Source organism: Zootoca vivipara, chromosome 8 (assembly GCF_965207765.1).
Source record: "Zootoca vivipara chromosome 8, rZooViv2.hap1.1, whole genome shotgun sequence".
In the NCBI taxonomy this organism is placed as follows: Eukaryota; Metazoa; Chordata; class Lepidosauria; order Squamata; family Lacertidae; genus Zootoca; species Zootoca vivipara.
In genome coordinates this window covers 9,435,663-9,455,268 of record NC_142591.1, presented here as the reverse complement: position 1 = coordinate 9,455,268, position 19,606 = coordinate 9,435,663, and the positions used below count along the sequence as shown (strand labels likewise).

General features: G+C 49.2%; 1 protein-coding gene across 4 annotated transcripts; it reads right to left on the bottom strand.

Moving 5' to 3' along the window:
- Nucleotides 1-783: 783 nt before the first annotated feature.
- IRX4 (iroquois homeobox 4) lies at nucleotides 784-19,578 on the bottom strand. 4 transcript variants are annotated; one of them, XM_088675080.1, is made up of 7 exons: nucleotides 19,263-19,578; nucleotides 10,149-10,314; nucleotides 8,998-9,105; nucleotides 8,221-8,472; nucleotides 6,448-6,554; nucleotides 3,160-3,473; nucleotides 784-2,210 (listed from the first exon to the last, which is right to left on the bottom strand). In XM_088675080.1, exons 4-7 carry the CDS (start codon nucleotides 8,464-8,466, stop codon nucleotides 1,444-1,446), a joined length of 1,434 nt encoding a protein of 477 aa, XP_088531206.1. In that variant the 5' UTR covers nucleotides 8,467-8,472; nucleotides 8,998-9,105; nucleotides 10,149-10,314; nucleotides 19,263-19,578; the 3' UTR covers nucleotides 784-1,443. The 4 variants fall into 4 exon arrangements, with proteins under 4 accessions (XP_088531206.1, XP_034981793.1, XP_088531207.1 ...); XM_035125902.3 differs by lacking the exon at nucleotides 8,998-9,105; XM_088675081.1 differs by lacking the exons at nucleotides 8,998-9,105; nucleotides 10,149-10,314 and having other exon boundaries at nucleotides 19,422-19,578.
- Nucleotides 19,579-19,606: the final 28 nt, after the last annotated feature.

Sequence of the window (19,606 nt, the reverse complement as noted above, 5' to 3'; positions counted from 1 at the left end):
ACAGTGAGGCAATTCAAAAGGAACAGAATAGTGGAATTCTTTTCTCCACCCATTTCCTGCCTGCCCTTATGTCCCAGAGCGAGCTTTGGGCCCTTGTTGCGGATGTGGCCTTGCGATTTACTGAACCTGGAACAGACGTCTTGCCAAACTGCACCAACGCCTGCAGCTGTCCAAAGGCGAGCACAGAGAGGGCAGGAGGCGCTGGCCCGCATTCACTGGGTAGGTGCGAGGGAGGATGATCGTTTGATATAAAAGCCAGGAGAGGATTCTTTTTGAGTCCCCCATTACAAACTAAGATTACAGTCAGACAGGTGAAAATGAACATATACATTTTAAGGCATAATGAGAAGTCGCCAGCCTCTTAGAGATTCTCGGTTTCGGCTGCTAGTGATGCAGCTGAACCAGGTAAAGTCAAGGTGGCCGGGTCTTAAGCTCGTTTAAGGACCAGAACCACATTAACGCCAAATGCACCCTAGATTTTAGAGGTGGCCGTTTTCCTCTCGGGGGTTCCTACCGAGATCTTTACCACTCGGGAGTATGTCCAGGGTGTCGAAAGGCACGAGCTGCAAACGCACTTGCGCTTGGAAAAGAATGCCACCCAGATGCGCAAGACTTTTGTTTCCAAGAGTGCACTCCGCCCTACATTTATTGACTGGGGAATTCCATACATCTCCACGGGACGTGAAATAGACACCGCATCTTCCAAAGCATTTGGGATCCAGGCATCGAAGCTCCATTTCCTACTCAGGCAACGCAAACAAACCACAAATCATAGGGTACCTCTGAGAGACAGACAATTTATTTGGAGTGAACATACCTTTTCGACATAGCTTATTTGTCAAGTTCAAATTCGGTGTGTGTGCGTGTGCGGGCAATGGTGTCAACTCGGTGGAAGAAGTGCTGTTTTTTGTGGGTGAGATGCTAATGATGAGAAGGGGAGGGTGGGGGGTGGTAGGGAAGTTCGAAGAAGAAACGAAAATTGGCATGCCACAAATCATTTTTTTTGTTTTTTAGAAAAAGGAAAAAAAGGGAGGAGGGAACAGAACAGACAAACAACTCCCTCCCCAAGAAGCTGAATTCGAATCTCGCGCCTGGTAAACTTTGCAAGGTAAACGCAGAAGGACGCCTCTATAAACTAGTGGAACGTGCTATGGACTTAAATAACCGTGAAGACATTGATCCCTTAAGGCTGCAGCCAAGTGACAGTCTTTTCGTTCTCTCTCCATTTATACCGGCAGCTTTTAAAATCCTTGCTCGGTTTTTGCGACGGAAAAAACGCCTCTGGTTTGGAGCGGAAACTCTCTCCAAGTCTTTCTCTCTCTGCGTGTGTCTCTCCACCTCCCGCCGCTCAGTCCCTCGGGGCCAAGCCTGTCTGCCCCCCCCCCATCCCACCGTCTTGCCTCCCTCCCCCGGCCTGTCCCAGGGAGGCGGACGGGTCGGTCGTTAGGAGCAGAACATTTTGCTGCCTGCTTTGGGGAAAGCCAGAAAGTCTTTGCCGGAGTCCTGGGGCGCAGCCAGGCCTGCCAGCTGCCCCTTGAGCACGGCGGTGGCGCCGCCGCCCAGCGAGCGCCCCAGAGCCCCCGTCTCCAAGAGGGAGCCTTTGGTGGTAGCCCAAGACACTGCGGTACTGCTCAAGGCCTGGTTCAAAGTACTGTGCCGGAAGAGCGGGTCGTGGAACACGCCGTCAACCCAGTTCCTGAGGTTGGTGACGGGGGAATCCTTCGGGTGCCTCTCCAAGACGCCCCCAGGCGTCGGGGGCGGGGCCGGTGCGGCGCTAGAAACACAGGACGCCCCCTGCTGGCGCTTCAGCATACACGACGGGTACTCGGCCTGGTTGAGCGAGGTGGCCGTGTGCGCCAGGGACCAAATCCTCGGCTTGCTGGACGCCTCCAGGAGCTGCTGCTGCTGGTAACACGGCTTGGCCTCGCAGCTCCTCTGCCGCGCGCTCAGCAGCTCCGCCGCCTCGCAACCCTCCGCGCCCGCCGTCGGGTCCTTGAGGCAGCTCTTTGCCCGCTCGAGAGGGCTTTCCAGCGGGGCGGCGCCGGCGCCCAAGGAGGAGGGATCCTTGCAGGCCTCGGTGGCGCACGCTTCCCCCTCCGCGTGGCCGAAAGCGGCAGCCTTCAGCTCGCCCTCGGAGCTCTCCGACTCCAGCGGGTCGTAGTCGTCCAGGTCGCTGAGGCCCAGCTCTTTGTCCTCCTTGCTGGCCGGCTCTGAGCAAAGGAGATAAAGGAGGGCATGTTACCAACGGGACGGGCAGGGCGCGGCAGATACATTTACAGTTGAGGTTCCTGCATTGCAGGGGGTTGGTCTAGATAACCCACGGGGTCCCTTTCAGCTCTACGATTCTATGCAATGGCTTTAAGGCTAGGACTCCTTCACCCATTCTCTGTCTGTTTTGCTTCCCCTCACTCTTCACAACAGCTCTGTAGGAGGATGTGCGGTTAACAGCAATCCCATTTTACTAATCGGAACCAGAAGTGTTGGATGGGAAGTGTATAGGGGAACACGACCAGCTAATATAGGCTGCGCCCCTTTACCTGGCTGGCTGGACACAGTGGGAGTGGCTCTCACAGGGAGGATTTCCTAGTGTAGACCCTGTGAGATCCAACGTCCCCTGTGTGTGCCTTTCTAGCAAGCACGTATTGTTGGTTTGACTGCGTTGTAAACCTCCCACAACTTACCCAAGGCCACCCAACCACTGCATGACTTCCAAAGGTTTTGAAACCCAAATGAAATGCCGGTGTTGCGCTCAGGCCTAGCAAAATAAGCGACGCACTTCTCTACGCGAGGAAGCAAATCTTTTTTTGGTCGGATGGGATGGAAACAGTTGCAAAGCCCAGCAGGCGCACCCCTCATTTGACAGCCCCCTTCCCCTGTCAAAGCAGAGCTGGACAGACTCAGAACGTACACTGGCTGCCTAAGGACATTCTCTCGAAATCCCCGGGACATAATGGGGACACTGGCAGCGCAGCTCAACTGCCAATCCAGAAGCCTCTTTATTGCATTAAGGGCAACACACCCATACTTTTTGTCTCCTGGACTCCCAACACCCATCACCCTTCTGTTTCCCCACGTGTCCAGTATCCTCGTCCCAGAGGAGGGCGACAGGGCTAAGATAGCTCCTCCTTCCCGTATACTGCTAAGAGACTTGGAAGATACCCTCGAGTTTCTCATTCTTCAAGCTCTCCCCTTGACCCTCTCCCTCGTCCTCGTCCTCGTAGGGTCTCTTTTCGTCCGCACACTTGTTCCTGGGGGGCCAAGTCATCTTGTTCTCCTTCTTGAGCCTCCTCCTGGCGTTGGCGAACCAGGTGGAGACCTGCGTGAGGGTCATCTTGGTGATGATGGCCAGCATGATCTTCTCGCCTTTGGTCGGGTAGGGGTTCTTGCGGTGCTCCTGCAGCCAGGCCTTCAGCGTGCTAGTGGTCTCCCGAGTGGCGTTTTTCCTCCGCGTCCCTCCATCCATGGTACCATATCTAGGACGGGGTGGGGGGGAGAGAGTGTTAGTGATAATGCAGCGCCAACTAGCCGGAAGAAAGCACCACCCACATGGTGTGATTCACCGACGCAATTCCATTTCCCGTGAGAAAGGGATCCTGGTATCAAAGGTTCACCTCTTTCTACAAAACCCAGAACGCGCTGGTCTTACCAGGAAAACGGTTCAACTTGGTTAAGCCTAGCAGCTAGAAAGACGGAGCGTTGGGATACACAATTGGTGATCAATAGGACCTTAACCAGGTTGCTACCCTGCCTATCCTTACTTGGGAGTAAATCCCCCTTGAAAATGGGGTCGCACAGTTAATCTTGTGATTTAGGCTCACCTCGAACATGGATGGAGTCTTTAGGACTTGCCTCGCAAATAACTTACTAGGGGCAAGACCAATGTACACCTGATCTAAATCGGGAGTATAGACAGCCTCGAAACAACGGCACTCGGGCTCCTGAAAAGCGTGCTGCGGATCTTGTACAGTGTATACACGCTTACTCTGAACTGAGTCCCGGTGACTTCTGAGTTTGCACCGGATTTGCATGTCTACTTCAGAAGGCAAACAGGCGCCCTTGGGAGGTGTCCAAAATTCAACTCCTGCAAAATGGATATCCTAAAATAATCAATTAATCAATCTACTCTTGTTCCAGAGCTCTGAGAGAGTCCACCGAAGGAACCTCGGGGCGCAGTTATTAATTAAAAATTACTTTATTATTAGTAAATTTCTTCTCTCCTACCCATTCCATATATATATGCTGCACAAGACACTCGGCTATACCTGAATATTTAATGCACACCATCGAAGGAAAGGTCATCAGCACCCAGTGGGCTTAAAAGGTTGGAGCAGCGTAAGGAGGATTCTTGGTGTTTGTGTTTTAAAGCAATAACCGCACCAAAGATTTTAATAAATGAACTACAAAATTGTTCGGCACATTTGTAAACGTGGTGGGGGAGTGACAAAAAGCGGCCTCCAACTTGCCCATGTAAAAGTAAAAAGAGAAGCCAGTAGGGGATGAGCGAACATTTTGGTTCACACATGTCAAATGATGAGTGAAAGGCCAACGTGACGTCTAGCTCGTGTGAACGAACCAAAGCCAGCCCAACACAGGCAGGACTTCCTGGCACCTTAATCGCCGTGGTGTTCAACGGGACCGATTGGACCATTTGAGGTTGGCGACCTCAAGTAATGATTTGCAGGGGCTAAAGAGTAGTCAGAAATAGAAGCCTCAGGAAAGAACTTCCCTTTCATTTCACGGTGTTTTTCAGCAGAGTCGGTTTCATGCATTCAGATCCCAGTTAAGGAAGTGTGCCCAACTCAAGCGGAGAGAAAGGTCGCGCGAGCACGTGTGAAGCAGCCCGTGGAAGCCAGTCGGGAAGAGGTATTTGTGATTAAATCAATACGGATCTATCGCTGTGATAGCGCAGGTCCTATCGCATAGATCGAGCGCTAAGGCAACCACAGTGCTTTCCTACTATCCCTGGACAATATCAATCAGCATATAGGGATGCTATACTTGAAAACGCTAGAGGATAAAACGCCAATGATATAGTAGGACGCTGGTGTGACTTCGCCTTGCCTTCAGATGTATTGTGTTCCGCCAATGAAGGCGTGTCTTCCTTTCTGACTTCGTACCTTGGGTATCAAAGCCCACCATTGGATTTCCGCATGTGCAGAAAACTAGGCTGTAGCCTGTGGAAAGCGAAGGCATGCGAATAAAATGGCATACGGGAGCTAATTGAGATCGACTCCGTAAAACTCTTATCAGGTGTGGGGAAACCTCCCCCACCCCGCGCGCCAGACTACAAGTCCCATCAGCTCCAGCAAGCATAGCCACTGACCAGCGATGATGGGAGTTTAGCAACATCTGGAGCAGAGTTTCCCGAAGTTCGGTCCCCAGCTGTTCTTGGACTACAATTCCCATCATTCCTGACCATTGTTCCTGCTAGCTAGGGATGATGGGAGCTGTAGTCCAAAAACAGCTGGAGACCCAACTTTGGGAAAGCCTGATCTGGAGGACCAAAAGTTCCCCCCACCTAATTAAGATAAAGGATGGAGACAAAGCTTTCCCCAACTGGATGACCTATATACCGTATGTTGTTGAACTACAACTCTCATTATCGAGTTGGCCGGGCTGGCTGACGCTGATGGGAATTGGAGTTCAACAGAGCGGAGGGCCGCGGGCAAATCCGCTTACTCCTTCGTAAAACGGATCGGGTCGCAGTATCGATCTCCATTTAATCAATGCGGACTTGCTTCCAAAGAAATACAGTATAGCCAGGAGAGGAGGGATGTCACCGAGATTAAGATCGGGCTGGCAGACGAATGAAAGAGGTCAAAAGGAAAGTTTTTGCATTTGCTGCGGGCTCCTCCAAAACGAATCGGAGATTAGAGGCGTAAAACTAGCTCCGGATCAGTGCAGAAGAACGAAGAACAGGTTCATTTCGTGCAGACAACACGGAAACATAACTTATTGGCATTTATAGAGATAAAGAGCGGACGCAATTAAAGCTCCATTTAAACCAGTGGGAGCTTGCCATTTCTTTCTTTCGGGAATTCGCTGGCTTTTAGGCTCCTTGGTTTCTCGCTGGAGTCAATGGGGTTTGAGCCGATTCAGGGCAGGTTCACACTGCACCGATTCCTCGTGCCTGATCTGGTGAGCAGCCATATCACCAGCAGCCAAGCACGGCCGTTCTCAAGGAAGCGCGCTTCAATGCTTGCTTCAGATGCATTTCAGGATCCCGGTTTGCAAGCGCTCCATTGGTGAGATCAGAGATCATCTGACTATGACACGGGGGGGGGGTGGCTTATTCTGGCCAGACTCGTTTCCTACTGGTCCTTTGAGAAAAGCACAAGCTGCTGAAGACGTTTCCTGATTAAGAAGCGCAATTAACCTCCTCTCCTCCCCTTGGCCCCCACCGCCTTTTCCTGCCCCGCAATGAATGGCTGATGGTTTGTTTCTTACCTGTCATATTGATACTGACTGAGCGTGTGGTCGTATGGATAGTATGCAGCCGCCTGGGTGATTCCCGCATGCGCAGATCCGCTCCCATCCTTCGAATCAAAGCTGTTCTGGAACATGAAAAGCAAAGGAGTCTACTTATCAGCGCTCCCCTCCCCCACGGGCAGTAGTGCTAGTGCTGCTGCTGCTGCTGGGGCAGGAATGGAGACATGCACAAATGAGGACGTTTTTATTTATTTTTTGCAATGGAGAAACACACCGAGGAGCAAAAAAAACCCAAAAAAACCTCTAGCACATTTTCAAAGCTAAACAGGATCCGGCTTGATCTACACTTCTGTGATTCTATCAGGAGGTTGAACTGTTTAGGCTGCAAACTTGGGCACAAGTCTCACTGAACTCAGTACCGCTTACTTCCGAGTAGGCTGGCCTAGAGTATTTCAGCAAGTGCTTACATTTCTTCAATTCCTGAAGTTCCTTGTACTCTGTCCACTAACTCAATGTTAGCATCTCTTGGCCCGATTTGATGCACATTTACTCAAAGGAAACCTTATCTTCCTGCAATGGAATTTACTCACAGGGAAGGTGATCAAGCCTCTGGAGTCCAGTGCTTTCCATCATCCGACTAAGAATGGTATTTTATACACACTGGGCTCCAAGAGCAAGTGACTAGGGATAAGCAAGGGTCAAATATCACCTAGAGAGAAAGTCAAATCCCTAACACACTTTCGCTGATCCCTGAAACACAAGTGCGAAAGTTGAAGTGCCCTCTTAAAACAGGCTGCAATCCTCAACAAACATACTTTCCTAAAAGGGGGGGGGGCAATTGCAGTAAATGGGACGTGACCTGTTTGCCACACAGGGAAGTATACGAAGAGCAATTTCTTAACGCATACATTTTATGCATAATTTCACATTTAAGCATTTGGTGAGCGAACTCGAGTTCCTGTTCCAGTAACAACTCCGGACTCGCTTTCTTGGGTCAGTTTCAGTACACAGATAGAGACCAGCAATGCCACGATGTCTTGGCTCTTATCATTTATCTCTAATTAAGTAGTTGGATCGCAGAGATCAGCAGACAATAGTTTCTCAGAGTTTATTACCGTCTATCTCTAATTCCATAGTTGTAGGCTGATCTCCGTGTTGTTAGACACCTGCATTAGCAACGCCTATGATTGACTGAAGTTTCTCACAACCCCTATTCATATTCACTTCGGATTACCCCATGGCACATAGACAGGTTACATAGCCGTTGGCTAATTAAACAATCCGTGGCTTTTTAAACTCTCTCTCTCTGTGGATTATTGTTATGGTTTGCTACTACGTTTTGTGTTTTTATATTGTAAACCGCTCTGTGCTCTTCGGATGAAAGGCGGCATAGAAATTTAATAAAGAAAATAAATAGGAAACATTTTGTAATCCCTCCAGGTTTGCCTGTACTAGTGATACAACTCTAACTCTGTCCACACTTACACACACGTGGGGATGCACAACACACACGTTGCTATTAAAAAGTGCATAACTACAAATTAGGTCCCGCTTAACTTGATGAGGTTTACTCCCTAATGAGTGTGCTTAGGATCTCAACCTTCCTTAATGTCCTTAGGGACTGGGTTGAGCGGTGAAACTTCTAGCTAAGCTGCGACTCTCTCAGTTTGTTGACTTGGAAGAACCAAAGTCACTTGGTAAGGGATAAGTGGGGTTTCCTTCTTGCCCAGTCAATGCGTTGAGGTGGAAGTCGTGCTTATAGCCGCTCGCTGCGCTGCGCAGAAGACTTACCAAGGAGTAGAAAGCCGACGCCTCCGTCCCGTAGGTCACGTAGTTGCCATAGCCTTGCGTGTTCGTGTAGGGACTCCCATAGACTCCCAGGGCAGCTGCCGAGTTGAGCTCGTGCCTGGCCGTGGCTAGCAGTCTGCTCTCATACACGGGGCAATAGACGGGGGTCTGAGCCGAGGCTGCCGCCCCAGAGTCCGTGAGGGTCCTGCCGGTGGTCTCACAGCAAGTGGTCAAGGAGTTGGTGGTCATCAGGAACTAGGAAGAGAGAAGACAGGGCAGTGATCGGGGAAGGGGCAACTCACAGCCATGGCAACCAACAGGCCGATCTACCAACCAGTTCTAGCGAAGGCTGTTTTTGGTCCCAAATCAGTGAGGTTTCACACAACCCACTGACTTCCGTGTCCATTGGTTTTAATGAGCATCTCTTCTTCACGTTAATTAGTCCGGAACAACCGCCACCCCCTCTATCCGACCTCACAAAGGGCACAAACTCGGGTCAGCACGGTCCATCAGTGTTATCACACAGAAGGGTGGTGAAACGCGCGATTAAACGGTCGTCTGCAACCGCCCAGTTATGGTACTTGCAGAATCCTCAGCTCCCAAGATGGAGCGGGAGGGGGGGGGGAGACCCAGGCCGAATAGCGGAAGGGAAAGGCAGTGGAAGGAAGTGGCTGTAATCCTATGCACGTTTACCTGGGAGCAAGTCCCATTGTGCTCAATGGGGCTGACTTGTGAATAGACCTGCATGGGCTTGCACCGTTAGTGATCTTAAATAAGTACCTTATATATTATGTTAAACCCAGTGGCTTAACTGGTTTGTGGATCGGGGAGAAATTTAAAGATCGGTTGGGGAGGGGGGGAAACCTAGCTCCAGTTCATACTTGTCAACTAAAGAGAAAGAGAGAGAGAAAATACTTTTCAGTTCTTAATGCATTCTTCCGGCAAGCTAGACCGTTCACATTAACATTAATACATACATCCGTCTCGGTTCTAGAACACATTTATTTCCAAGTAAAAGTACTGAGAATGTTAATGAAGTTTAATCCAAGATCCGGCTTCAGGAGAGCTAATTGAACATTTGTTTTAATTGCAGATTCCAACACACACTTCTGTCCCACAGTGGGGGTGGGTCCTTTTAAGGGTACGATCCAGAAAGGAGCTGAGCTGATACAGCTGATACAGAGCCCCTGACTGCAGCGACCTCGCACCCCACGTCCCCACCCAAGTTCCTGCTAAACGAAGTGGCTCGTGAATCTGGCTTGAACCATCCACCCGCTTACTTCAGAGTAGGTCCGCGGACCCTTGGGAACGAGCTTCTTCCTTCTTATCTTTTGCCCCAGTTCACCTCTTGGCAGTAAGTAAAACCCTCTGAGATCAATGAACACCTGAGATCTTTCCGTCTTCAGCGGGCTGCAGGAGTAATTTGTTCCAGGCTAGCTAGCACCCCTGTGAGACTAGAGATCTTCCAGATCTTCAGGACACGGCTCTCCAACCCAATCCTAAACGATACCCGCCCTTGACTCCAATTTAGCTCCCCACCCCTCACTGTTAACATTCTCACTCTAGGTCAAGGTCCCTCCGAAGTAAGCCTCGATGAATCCAGGGCAGGTGGACTTTCTAAACCATTCGTGGTTAGAGCACCGCAGCATTAGGATACCAAGGCGACACAGTCTCCCTTTTACCTGGAAGTAAGTGCCTGTGGTTTCAGTGGGGCCTTACTTCCGCGTAATAATGGCAGTCACTGCTCTTGGGGAAGTGGGGGGGTGGTGGTGGTTCCATCCCTTCCCCCAGCCCCCAGTTGATCTGAAGCATATCAGGTCCCTACAAAAGCGCCTCCCATGAGATGGGAATTCTCCTGCGCGCCTTTACAGAGGGGGGCAGAGATGCGATGGGAAAGGGCGTAGATGCGATGGGAGTCAGGCAGGACTTACCTGGGGTGCAGACGAGTAGGGGTATCCGAACTGGGGGTAGGACATGGCCACGGGGGGCTCCCAGGCTCCACGAACAACCAGGAGAGGCGCTGGATCCGCGAGCTCCGGAGGCAGCCTAGCTGTGCCGTATGGCCCCGAGTGATGGATTATCCGAGCTTCCTAGGGGCTTAGAGGACCAAACATAAAACCATATTGAATTCATCTGCCTTGAACCTGAAACTATTTTTGTGTGTGTGTGTGTGTTGGGTGGGGTTGTCTTCCCTCCCCCGCACAACACACACACACCACACACAAAAAACTCACGATCTTAAAAAGATATGCCTAGGCAGCATGGCGCTTCTTCAACACGAATAACATAAAAGGCACAGTTGCTCTGAGGTTTCATGGGGGGTGGGGTGGGAAAATACATATTTTGCCCACACACAGGCAGCGGCGGAGGGGGGGGGGAAGAGAACCACCCCTAGCATCTGACGTCGAGAAGAAGAAAAAACCCTGCAGAAACTGCCTCTCGCTCGCCTATTTGTGTGCACCTTTGGGGTAGGCCACGGCCTGGAATTTAAACCAAATACCCAGGATGAAAGTATGTTTTCAAACGCCTCAGAGCACGCTGGCTGATCGCATTTTCAGGGAGTTCTCCTGCGCTGATAAGGAAAGCGAACCCCAAACGTACAAAATGGAAAGATCCTGAATGGTTCATAACTGCATCTCAGATATCAATAGTTTGGAGAGGAGAAATCAGTGTCGTCTCTCTCTCTTTCTCCCCCCCCCAATCACTGAAGGGTGGTCAGCACTTTTAATTAGAAATTAATGAGCAGCTGCCTGCTGCCTCCTCCCACTCCTCCCTGCCCTGCAGTAATCAGTCCCACTTACAAACGAGGCCGCTGGAAGGGCAAGCGCGCAAGCCAGGTTTTAAATCAACAGTTGAAACGAGCTCCGAAGCTGACAGCCAAAGCACGTGGAGAAGGCGACCCTTGGGAGGACCCCAAAGCCCCGCCACAAAAGTGCACGTTAGGAAAGGATAAGGAATGGGCATTTGCGCTGGGCGGACATTATGTTAGACGTTTTTAGGCTTTAAAAACTTTTTTGGGGTGGGGAGATATGGAAAACCAAAGTGAGGAGGGACCACAACTTTGAATAAACTTCAGGCCATTGAGTGGCAAGGGGAGAGTGATCTTCAAACTCAGGCCAGATTTGATTTGCAAAGCGAGAGCATCTATCCATACTCAAAACAACAGCTGGCATTCATACAGCATCGTGCAATCTTCAAACTACTTCGCATGCATTCTCTCAGGAATCCTTACAAGAGCAATGCAAAACTGAGTATTTCCAGTACTTAAAATAAAATTGGGGCACGGGTCCAAATTTACATTAAAAATTGCATATGCTAACTTAAATGTCTATGTGCAGATATAGACAGCAAAGCCAACTAATTCCTCATCCAAGCCACTCTAGTTAAAAAATCCAGTTAACTGGTACCCACTTCAGATGTGTTCTTCTTTAATTCATTTAACCAGTAGTAAAGTGAATTTCCCAACAGATCCTGCTTCAAATCAATTAAGCACCCCTTCAATTATCCCATTTCATTACCTCCAACTCAAGAGAAAGTCATCTTCAACTGATGTAGTTCGTCAAATTTACACCCTTATACCTCAAATTAATGTCAATTAAGACCATCCCTTTCATTTCCCCATGGATTCATTATCCACTAGAAACACTCGGGGCACAGAGAAAAAGATCTGGGATCTGAGATACTCAGGCTCACCACTACTGTTAGCTACAGCCTGGTCAGTATTATCATCCTGGTCTTGCAGTGTAGGACAGATGCTGAGAGGGTGGTTGGCCTAAAACCTCTTAGCAAGTTCATAGGGGAGGGGATTTTCTGGTTCATAGTCTGTTTTCCCCACTACCTGTGCTAAGGTAGCTCTCAAACTCTCTCTTAATGGTTTTGATTTTTTGTTGTGGGCAGGTTTTCTGGCCAGGTAGACTATGAAAACTCATTCATATTTTTTAATCAGGAGACCATTGCAGTTGTGATTTCCTGGAATAAATATGGTAGCAGCTCCCCGTATTGTCAAGCACCTCATCCTTCCTCTGGTGTGTCCTCTCTCACATGTCCACATGGCAGAGAAACAATAAATCAGCTTTGTCACACCTGGCTTTCAGTCCTTAACTTAAGCCACATTTTTCTGAGCGGCAGCACAGAAATATATGAAATAATTGTGGTTCCCTCTCTGTATCATACAGATTCACTACCTGTGACAGTCAAACTTTCATACAGTTTTATCAAACTGTGCCCCTTTCTCTCAATGCCCACTTGGTATCCATTAGCTCCCCAGAATCCCAATGTCCAAGAGTCGCTAGTTTATATTATAACATGAGATCATAGGACAGCACTACCCTCTCTTTAAAAAAAACCTCTGATATTTGACCAGAGACTCTGTTTGAATGAGAGCAGAAGGCAGAGCTAGACCTTTCCTTAGCCCCTCCCCTTTTGCACCTTTGGATTATCTCTGGCCTCTAATCTAAGATACATTCACAACAAGCCCTTTAAATTTCACATGAGTTGGTCAAGAATAGTTATCACTCCCACCTTTGAACTGGAAGAGAGGGAAGTGAGAAAAATCTACCTTTCCTGAAAGTGTGCGTAAAGTGTTTTAAGAGGTGGCTAATTTACTATGTGATCTGTGTATACATTCTTATTTCATTTTATGACTACAAATATAAGACTACACCAGAAAGTCATTTTCTTGGAGACTTATTAAACCGTAGATCTCACATTTCTGCCAAAGCCTCTTGTTAGACCTTTTTATTCTACTAGGGAAGTTTAAGTGTTTGATGGGAGTGGGGCTTTAAATGTTTAATGAGAATGATATTTGGTATTTCTTGATTTCTTTCTCTCGTTGTTAGCCCAAGTCACCAGCACCATCGCTGGAAGGAGCAATGCACATTTCATTGATGTTAGTAGCAAAACACCAATTAATTTTAATCGAGTTGGAATTTCTGCAATGCTGAGTGCTGTCTAGGGCTCCAAGGCCCACCCTTGATTCTTTAGGCAAGTCGGGGATCTCTCATTCTCAGTGTGTGATCCTAAACATTTGGATCCTTAAAGACTTTTCTGTAGTCTTCCTTCTCAGCGAACATGCTGGCCTTAGCTGGAAAGAGCCAAATGAGCTAAATGCTCAATAGGATGGTTTCAGATAGGAAGGCCACTGCCATCAGTAAAGTGGGATTAACAGAATACAGTATTCTGGATGAAGGAACAAGGTAAAATCAGAAAGAATCTGGTACTTTAGAAGGTTCACCATAAAGATGAAAATTGCATTCAAAAGGCAAATACACTGCAAATGAAGTTTTGTTTGAACTCCATTCCCATTTATGGAAGTTGGTTGCATGGAGGGTCACGGAAGCCCTAGGCAAAACCTATTAAAAGTATAGGACCCTACGCAAACTCGTGGGCTAGGCTGAAGGTCTCTTTCTCTCCCCAGGATACTTATCATCTGTCCCATTTAGAGGGTAGGCCAGGATATAAATTCAGCAAAAATGTTCACTTTGAAGACAGTTCCAGTGTGATTGACTTCCGGCATGTTTATTAATCCTAAAGGATTAATTTACTTATAGTACCGGTATTACTCTACTCAAATTCTACTTTTGACCATAAAACAGCAGGAGATATCCAGCAGCAGTCATACTCAGGGTAGAGCCTTAAGTCCACTGACTTCAATGGAACTATGATATGACTGCCATTGGATATACCCAGGAAATCTATTTTTTGAAAGTAAGTGATTTCAGGGGGGGTGGGCAAAAATATTATTTTTAATCATTTTTGTTCAAGGTGAGAGTGGGCTCTTACCCTCCTTAGTAACTCCCTCTAAATTCAAAGGAGCATTTACTTTGGGTTAAAAGAGAGAAGTTATTATTAAGAAGTTGGCATACCATTACTACTGGTTTCACCACCCCTATCAGTCCCCTTCACCTTGTCACCTTTATCCAGGCCTCTGGGAGGGTAGGGGATATAGAAAAACATCAATATCTGAAAATCGGGATACTCTGCCTAGAGGAACTTGCAGTGGGGAAGTTAGCCAGACCCAGGGCGGGGAGTTTCTGTGCGTATTTGCGCGCGTGGAGAGGGGAGGGCAGCTGTGTCGGGGGAGGGAGGGATGAAAGGAGTGCAGACTTGCTCGGAGAGCTGCCTGGGTTCAGACATGTGAATAGCCCCAGGGTCACACTCTAATTAATGATGATGTTCCCTTCTTCTCCCCAGCTGGAAGACTTGGTGCCTCCCAGGGACGAATCTGCCCGCTCTGACAGCTCGATTGAGGGTGATGGATGACTATCTGGAGACCGCAGTAAACCTAATATAATCATATCTGCTGCGTAATTGCTATAATTTACCGAGGCAAAGCCTTGGCTCTAGGAGGAGCGCGTTAAAAGGCAGCAAAGGAGCTCAGCTTCAAAAGAGAGGGCTACCCTGAACCTAGTTTAAGCGTGTTTATCTGGGAGTAAGAGACACAAGCGAGGCTTACTCCGAAGTAGATGTCTTCAGATTACCGGTGCTAATTCCCTGGAACTTTGGTGAGACACTGGGCTCATCCATACTGTCCTTTAATGTGGATAGTATGAGGGAAGGGAAAGTCTGGGAAGGCAGTGATTTTGAGGAGAGCGTCATATGGACAGTGGAGAATGAATGGAGGTTTTGGAAACTTAACCAGTCACATTAAACGACAGTGCGGACGACCCCCCCCCTTTCCACTCGCATTGTATGTTTACTCAAATGAACATGCCCTAATTCCAAGGAAGAGCCCAATTCCACGTGTGTGGTTTTTTTAAATTTTAAAGCAAATCCCACTATTGTTCGTCAGGAACTGAGACCAAACCGGGGATGAAAGAGTTAACACCCTCTCACCCCCCCCCCCCCAGGCTTCTGCTATCTCTCTCCGCTCCGCCTGCGGCTTTTAAGTGAAAAGAAATACGTCTAGCACATGTCCAAACACAGATCTATCGCGCGCAATATGTGGGGTGTCCCACCTTCTAGTCCGCAAACAAGGTTGTGATCCTGTGCATGCTTGTCACGGAGTCAAGCCCACTTCTGGGAAGCTATGCCCAGAGTCGCACTGTAAAGTTTATTTGGGTAGATCTGGAGGTCGCGACACACATCGGTAGAACTTTAGCGGAAGGAGGCATAAGATTGTAGCGGTTGTATTGAAATCTAAGAAATTAATATTTGCAGGGCGTATAAAACAGATCCGCCCCCTAGATTGTTCCAGCATGTATGCAAGTGAGTAAAAACGCGTGTAGAAAGCAACTCTTGAACGACTTTGCAGGGTAACTCGCTCCACAACAAACCAGCAAAGTCAGCACGGCCTAGGGTTTAAGCGTATCAGACCCCAGGAATCTCCGGCACGCAGATCACTTAAAGCGGCTGAGCTATTCATGGCGGCCGCTCAAGTAGTTTAGGGATCGCAGACGCTTAACAAATAAATGCGTTGGGCGGGGCGGGGGCTGCTTCATGGGCAGGCTGTGACATTAATTTCCTTCCCCCCACCGGCTGCATTGCTAAAACTGTTTCTCTTCCTCGGAGCCCGCCTGTCGTTGACGAAGGAGCCAGCCAACGGGAGGAACCTCTTTCAGAAACGAAAGCCAAAGTTTGCAAGTACTTCATGGAGACTGGGGATGGTGGCAGCAATCAGAGCAGCTGCAGGTCTAGCCAGGCTTACTCAGAAGGCACAACCCCAGTCGACGGTAGTCACTTCTAAGGAAATTAGCTTTAGAGATCGTGGCCCTAAACAGGATGCAATCCTGTGCTCCTTTACCTGGGAATAAGACTCACCGAAACTCAATAGGAGTTACTTTCGAGGGGACCCGCTTATTAAAAAATAAATGATTGCACTCTGAGGGAGAGTAAGCCCCATTGAACGAGGACCATCTCTGAAGATAAAGGGAGACCCGAGAGCCACCCAACCTATACATTGCAGGTATACAATATCAGGAGGTGGGGGTGGGGATGTTTACTGCAACACGCAGGCGCGTCGGCCTCCAGGGGGCGGGGGCGGGGAGCAGCCTTCCAGATCTCCAAAGGAGTTCAGCGTTAAACGTTGCAATTAGCTGACTGAGGCAGACAACTTTTACAGAGGATGGTGCAATGTCCGTCCCCCCCCTTTCCGCGAAACCGCAACGTTGCAAATCAATCTCTCTCTCTCTATACACACACACACACGCATTTTTCAAATACTCAAACAATTCCACCGGGATCACCAACAACCCCCTGCACTTGCAGACAGAGCAAAGAAGTTTCTCGCCCGTTTCTGGATCCATAGCATAGCCTCTCTCCACCATGATCAATGCCATCCTATCCCGCTTCTATACAAAATTTCCTCCCTGGGACCGTTTGAACTGCAACCTTTATCCACGAAAAACGCAGCAAGTCTAGCATCGCGCTGTTGGTTAGGTGCTCAGCAGAAATGAATGCGATTTCCCCCCTTTTTGGCTAGGGACTTCCATAGCGTTGCGTTCAACTACAAAGTCGTGGTGGTGGGTGGCTAACTACTGGCCCCCCCCCGACTTCGGAGTAACAGCACGATCAGTGCTGATTGACTTGGGAATGTGTCTAATTAGGTTCAGTGGCGCCCCCCTCCCCGCCCCCGGTAAGTATCCATAAGATTGCAACTTTAGGTTTGTATCCTCCGAAGCACGCTTCCTTGGAAGTTTAGGCGTTGGGATGAACGAGTCTCGTGCCCGAATAAACACGCGCAAGATCGGCAGGACTTCCTTCAACGCGCCTAATAGCAGGGTGCATGGCTCCAGCGCCACACACTCAATCGGAAGTCAGCCCCCAAAGAACGAAGTGGGATTCGAATTCCCTCGAGTCCCTTAAATACGGTAGTACTCTCCCATACAGCCTAAGTTTCTCTCTCCTCTAGCAAACACCATGCCAAGCGATGCCCCGTTTCCAGGCTCACCATAAATCTGTGTGAGGAAGGTGAGTTTTCTCGCAAACGCCCCACTTTACGAGGAAGACACGCTGATGAATTTCATTATCTCCCCATTCAGCAGCAAAGCTAGAAAGTAACTGTGTCCTAAAGGCAGTCCCTGCATTTAGCAGTGTACCTCGCTCACGAGGCGATCCAGGGACAGGAGTCTGAGCGCTATCCTGTGGGAAACAACAACTTTTGCGCATAAGGCAACAAGCTGACTTCTACACGTAACAGTGAGCAGCCAGAGCGAAGCCCTTCTTTTGCCAAAGCGTAATTATCATAACACCTCTCCCAAAATCAGAACGAGTGGGTGCTATTTCTTGAAAAACATCATCATCAGCAACAGCAACAAATACGCCGCGTAGCAGAGCGAAGTGTGCAGCGTCTTCAGGGTCTAAATCTCTGCAGATATTTTTTTTAATCGTTCTTCAAGAAACAAAAGCCAATGTCTGGTTTTTTTTTTAATCCTCCCCAAGAAAACTTGAAAGAAAGAGAAGTGCAGGCCCTAGCAGGTTAGGCAGCTGCTCTGATTGAGGTCGGCAGGAAATTGATCCGGACACGTTTTGAGCAGTTAGAGAAACCATCGGGTTACAGTATTTTTGTCCTAAATTTGTCTGCTTTAATGGCCCGGGACTAACAACTTCCTCGGGTTCCGAATTTGCAATTAAATTCGGATTAGAATTCTCAAGCCACCCCTGATAAGGAAAGAATCCGCCGCATCTTCGTCCCCAACCCCTACAAACACCCCCCCCCAGCACCCAAAAGGTGAATAATCTAAGTTGCACTCCTGCGCATATTAACTTGGGGGCGAATCCCAAATAAAAGGAGAGGTACTTCCTCCCACACCGTAAACACGGTTTGGATCGGGCCAGAAGTTAAAGGATCTGGAGCCCGCGACCTTGGAAAAACCTTTCCCAACGCTTTGGACTTCGGTGCTAGCGGCGTTTCTCCAGGTTTCCTGTCTGTAAAATGGATGAAAAAGCGTAAACTAGAAAATTGAGGGTTATCTCCTTGCAGGCGACCTCACCAAATCTGACACTGGACTTGAGCTAGTCAGAGACCTGCAGAGGGTCTAGGATCAACCAGTGCGTGTGAACAAACTGGTTTTAGACAGGCGCCTGGTCAGACCTAACTCAGAACCCCCCCTTTATTTTCACGCATGTATCTGCACAGACGTTTTTTGTCGTTTTATTCTCCCAGCCTGGCTAATAACCAAGGCGAATTTTCTCCTGTTACCAGCAACAACAAATCAATGGGATTCATTTGCCAATGTGTTTGGCTCTCCCCCCCCATTAAATCTCCCCCTTCGACTTACAGTAAGGAATCTGTGGCGCTCCTCCAAAAACCACCTCCCCAGAGGACCAGGTTAGAAGGAGGAGGACCCACCCAGTTCTTGTCAGCGTCGAAAGCTGTGAAACCGGAGGTATTAAAAGTGTGTCTTCGAACATGTGCAGAGTGCCTTGCAGTCACTCCCGAAGCATGCACAACAACAGGATTGGGATGGGAGGGGGGAGGTGACAGAGTTTCTAAGCAGCCCCACTTTTCAGGCTAGAAACTGTGTCTGAAATCCTATACCCACTTGGCTGCGAGTCCGCCGCGTTGTACTCCGTGGGACTTCCTACGCAGTAAACAAATACAGGATTGCACCGACCAGCGCCGAGTTTACAGAAGCGATTTAAAGCACACACCCGCCCCGCCAAACAGAGGAACTTTACACCCGCACTTCCTTCATAGGGGTGTCCTCCCCGCGCCTTCACGGTCCTTCAAGCTTGGGCTCCTTTTCCATGTCCACCAAACTTTCTTGGCCAACGCAGCCTCCCTGCCCAAAGTCTCCTAGAGCAACCGACCAAAGTTGCACTCTATGCATGACCGCGAACACCCTTTCCCCATCCCCTTGCCGAGAACAGAAAAAGCATGCGTGTAAGGTGGCTTTCCTCTCAGCCCTAGGTAAACAGTGCCCAAGCCGCATGATGGATCGCCGGTAATTTCTCTTCCTTAGGCAGCCCGAGGTTTCCCAGCCGGCTGGCTGCAAAAGGCAGGCTATTGTTGGGGTGCGCGTGGATGGAGGGATGCATAGATGGGCGGAAAGGAAGCCGGGGTGCAAGTGCACCGCCAGCAAGGAAGTGTCTCTCTTTCTTGTTACCTGCAATCACGCCGGGCTGCGCCTACGATCTCCTGGCGAGAGCTTGTCCATGGCAAAGGGTGGCCGCGTCTTTTCGCCTCGCTCGCAGCGGCTCGCTTTGGAGAGAGCAGCAGCCACAGCAGCGCGCTAATGGAGACATTGCTCAGTGTATGGAAATACCTGACTGGAGTCAGTCCGACGAGTGAGTGCCTCCAGTCCCCAGGCGCCACAGTCACTTCACTAACCCCCTGCACCGGAGTGACGTTCGAGTGAAGAGCTGCGCTTACCGCGCGCCTTTTCCTCCTCCTGATTAACACTTTCCAACGCTGCCCTCGCTCGCTCGCTGCTGCTACTGCTGCTAACCA

Excerpts from the sequence above, each read along its gene's own strand:
- IRX4 (XM_035125902.3), bottom strand. The coding sequence starts at position 10,193 with ATGTCCTACCCCCAGTTCGGATACCCCTACTCGTCTGCACCCCAG. Across the intron at positions 8,473-10,148 it reads CCTACTCGTCTGCACCCCAG|TTCCTGATGACCACCAACTC; the intron begins GTAAGTCCTGCC and ends CTCTCTTCCTAG. Across the intron at positions 2,211-3,159 it reads GAAGAATGAGAAACTCGAGG|AGCCGGCCAGCAAGGAGGAC; the intron begins GTATCTTCCAAG and ends TCCTTTGCTCAG.